This window comes from Vigna radiata, chromosome 3 (assembly GCF_000741045.1).
Source record: "Vigna radiata var. radiata cultivar VC1973A chromosome 3, Vradiata_ver6, whole genome shotgun sequence".
Classification (NCBI taxonomy): domain Eukaryota; kingdom Viridiplantae; phylum Streptophyta; class Magnoliopsida; order Fabales; family Fabaceae; genus Vigna; species Vigna radiata.
The window spans coordinates 9454576-9458906 of record NC_028353.1 but is presented as its reverse complement, the minus strand read 5'-3'; the positions used below and the strand labels follow the sequence as shown (position 1 = coordinate 9458906).

Here is a 4331-nt window from a genome sequence, read left to right as displayed (position 1 = left end):
GAACATCTTTGTAGAGAAATTACATATGATCGGAAGAATATTAGGCAGATAGCTGATTTGAAGGTGATGGTTAAGTATAATTGGATGTTGAATGTTGTGTACTAAATATGTTTCCATTAGTAGCGATCCACATGGTTATTAAATATCTTGAAACATGATAATGGAGTAAAAATGAACAAGTTGACGGAAGAATTAAAGTAACCTTGAATAAAGTGTCATAATTTTACATTACCTCCGTTACTTATAATAAAAGCATTTGACTCACCAATTTGCTTTTTCACAATTCCAGTTAAGTAAAACCCTTGAATGAAATACTTGTTTCCAGATTCAATGGATGTCAATTCCCCTTCTCCTTTTCTTGTTGGCAGATGTGCTCAAAAAGGAAAATCAAAACAAAATTTTTTTTTCATCTAAATTAAATCTTCAAAGAATAGTCCGTCACATCCCTTTCGTTTTCAGAATAACATCAGTTTCATCTCTCATTACCAAAAATAATCACATCCATAAAACTTATTAATTAGAAGAAAAAAGTTATTAAAATAAGAAATAAAATTACATATCTGTTAAAAACCAAAACAACAAATTTCCTTACCAGATCCACTTCCTCTAAAAACCACTGCACTCACTGAACCAGTTACCATTATAATAAATTCATCTCACACATAGCAACATAAAAATTTTAAAACCAAGAAAAAACACATCCAATTTAAGAAGAATTAAACAAATTATATAATAGTAATAATAATAATAATAATAATAATATAATAATAATATAGAGAAAGGAAGATCAAAACACTAAAAGAGAAACGGTAATTAGGAGTACAATTACAAATTACAGTCTTTCTTTTTTTATCTTTTCTTTTAGCTTTTTTTTCCTCTCACTTTATTTATCCTCCTTCTGCCTCGCTGCCTGACTCGGTCACTGACTCACTCCACCTCAACAAGTTCAATCAAACCATTTTTACCGATTTACCACGATCGTCGTCGTCGTCGTCATCGTCATCATCCACGATCCAATTAATCTACAGTGTACAGTCCAGCTGGTTAACTCGGGTAACCCAACGAGAGAACTCACTAGGACTCGGGCGCGGGAAGCTTCCAAGCGGAGGTGGCGATGAGTGGCCTAGTGTGCCACCCAAGCATGAGGCAGCCGTTATTCTCCTCCACTCTGTATCCATCACCGCCTGCGAATAGAGCCAGCAACATACTAGCTTGCTTAAACGCGTTAGACCCGAGATGAACCGGGTCGAACCCGGCCGAGCCCATTCTTCCTCTCCACTGGCTCAGAGTCTCGTGACGCTCCACGCGCTCCACGCCTTCGTAGGCCACCACGTTGCATATCTGTTTCCCAAGGTACAACTCCGACATCAACAGATCCTGATTCGGCGAACCCAACCCGTTGGAGGTGGAAGAACCCTCCAGCGAGTCAAAGAGACTCGAGTAGTAATGCAAGGCTTCAGTAAACCGGTCCAAGAAAACCGGTCCGTTGTGGTTCGCTTCTTGCTCCACGATGGTTACGATTTTGGGGTTGAGCTTTTTCACTGTGTCCATGACCTTGTCGACGGATCCGGGTCGGGCCAGCATGCGATGGAGCTCGAAGACGGAGTTGACAGCGACGGCTTCTCCGGCACGGATCTCTAGCATGTTTGGGTCGAGATCTGCAAGGCTGCTGCAGACGAATCCGCGGAATTCGAACTGGACGCCGATGGTGTGGGCTAACTGGGCCAACTTCCAGCCCACTTGCTGCAGCGCGTCAGTGTTGTCGGGCTGCGGGGGCCCGATTCCGGTTAGGCGGAAAGTTGGGGGACCGCCAGGGCGCAATGCGAGGGCCTGCATGAGGGCGGGCCACTGCATCCCCTGTTTGAGGCCGAAATCGATGACGTGGACTCTCCCAGCGGTGGTAAAGGCCTCGAGAATGGCCTGGTTGGCGGTGAAGTGTGCGAACTTCAAATAGGGGCAGGACTCGTAGAAGTGCATGTGGAGAAGGTCGGAGAAGGAGGAATCGAGGGTTTCCTCAGGGAAGATGCCGTAGATTCGACGCGCCAGGGCCTGGGCGAAGTACGACGCCACTTTCCTCATGGCGCCGGCTTGAGACGAAGCCAGTATGCCAACGTGCTTCACCAGTGCGTCCGCCAGCTTCAGATTCTCCTGCTGGACGGCCTCCGCGCACGCCATGAGAGTGTGCACCAGACGAACGCCGGCTTCCTGCGAGTCAACGAGGACTACAGGGCGCGTGGGCTCCGAAGCGGACTCTGAGGATTCAATTGGGGAAGCCTTGAGGCGCTTGTTGCTGGTGGTTTCGATTTCTTCAACGGTTTTGGTGTTAGGGGTGGTGGTGGTGGTGGGGGTGGTGGCAGTGGTGGTGTGAACAGTGGGGTTGTTGTTTGTGGTGTTTTGAGGAGGGTAAGCGGCTATTCCAGGAATGGCTCTGAGGTCATATTCGGAGTCGTCGTTGAAAACGCGTGAGTTGGAGGTGAGGATGGAGGAAGAGTGGGAGGGGTTTTCGATTAAGAAGGAGGAGGGATCGAGGATGGTGTTGGTGGGTTCGGGGTTGAGTTCGGCTAACATGCTTTGGACCCATGAATGGAGATCGGTAGGGTCGTAGTGAACGGTGTCGGAAGCAAGGTGGGAAATTCCCTCTTCCTGGGCACTCCCCATGACCATCTCCAACTGCTCAAGCTTCTGTGCGACGTCTGCCATGTCAGAAGCACGAACCTTGTAGCCCAACGCGGCGAGCAACTCATCCATCCCTCCTCCCTGCTGGTGGCGGTCTTCCTCCCACATCTTGGCCTTGCCGTTGGGCATTGAGGAGCAGTCACCCTTGACAGGTCCTCCGGCGGAGCAGTTGTCTCGGAAATTCCTCTTCATGAGGAAGTGGGAAGGGTGATAGGAAAAAATGAAGGAATGGGAGTGGGAGTGGAATTGGAATTGGAATTAGGAGTGGTGGTGATTTGGAAATGGAATGGGGTCATAGGAAAAGGGGGCTGAAGAGTTTGAAGTGAGAGAGGTGGAAAGGGAGAGAGAGAAGAAGGGTGGAAATTGGGAAAGATAAGGGAGAATGGAAGCCATAATAATAATGGAATGAATTGTTTATTTAATTTTGATTTTGATTGATATTGAGAAAAAAGTTTGGATGGTGAGTGTGATATTTGGGAGAGTGGTTTAATTTAGTTGAAGTGAGGGTGTGTGCGTTTTGGTATTTAGAGGAAGGGAAAGAAATAGGTAAAAGGCATCAAAGAGCCGTGGCAGCACCGCAATGCCAAGAAAGATGCCCATGATAGTGTACAGCTCGTGCATACCCCAGACACCATACACTAGAAAATCAGGTGCCCGTACGCTTCATCGATTGAGAGCCTTGGGGACCGAGAATCATCCTGGGCTCCACCTTTCTACCTTCCTCCTTCACGCGCCCAGTAATAACTCACGGATCAAACTATTTACCCAAATCTATCTATCTATCAATTACTAATCTCCATTTATAAATCTAATCACATTATTCCACCTTTAGCATTTATTCACCCATCCTAAACTATCCTCTTCCTTCACCTAGCCTTGCTATTTTAGTATCATACTTCCTTTACTTTAATAAAGCTTTTTTTTCTCTTCCTCCTCTCTTATTTTCCAAACTCTCCTACCAATTTTGACGAATCATAATTCTGAAATCCCTGCATATATTGCCATATATAAATATCTTCTTAAGATCAAATAATGCAAGAAGAGCAACTGCTTCTTTTTATTTCAACCCTCCACTCTGGTATTTAAATTTAAATAATAAAAAAAAAAAAAAAAAACAAGGGTGGTATTTGTGTGTGGAGTGGCCTATGGGAAGTATGTGTGGTCGGCTTCCGTATGTTCGAGTGGGGAATAACTTCTCACGACGCACATGAAGGAGAGATCAAGGGGACAGGTCAACTTTGGTCTCCACGCGCCCCACCTCCACGCCAAACAACACTGAACCAGAGACCGCACTGGGCCACGTGCCCAGTTTCCGTAGGCGCGTGTTTCCACGTCACACGTGAGCGACGATGAAGGTGAGAACAGATGAGTTGCATCTCGGGCCCACTGAAAGAGGGTCTGTGCTGAGAGAAGATCAACGAGGACGGGGATTCAGACGTCAACATCGATTTTAGGACCATCCAACGTGGGACCCACCGTCCAAAAACAAAGCATTACTCCTACTTCTCCTTCTCTCTCTGCCGAGAGAAACGGGATGCCAGCTAAGCAAGTCCCTTGTAACAGCGATATCATCTTCCTTTTTTTGTAAGCTAAAATTTTAACAAAATCATTTTAATCATAGGCCTTTTTTAAAATTCACAAATCGTTATAGTTTT

The 4331-nt window shown here is 45.9% G+C and overlaps 1 protein-coding gene across 1 annotated transcript; it reads right to left on the bottom strand.

The window, feature by feature from the left end:
• Window positions 1-716: 716 nt before the first annotated feature.
• Window positions 717-3171, bottom strand: LOC106757726 (DELLA protein GAI). Its single transcript, XM_014640490.2, has one exon. It carries the CDS (start codon window positions 2866-2868, stop codon window positions 1075-1077), a length of 1794 nt encoding a protein of 597 aa, XP_014495976.1. The 5' UTR covers window positions 2869-3171; the 3' UTR covers window positions 717-1074.
• Window positions 3172-4331: the final 1160 nt, after the last annotated feature.

What these genes read in the sequence shown, in the direction of transcription:
- LOC106757726 (XM_014640490.2), bottom strand. Translation starts at nt 2,868, where the DNA reads ATGAAGAGGAATTTCCGAGACAACTGCTCCGCCGGAGGACCTGTCAAG.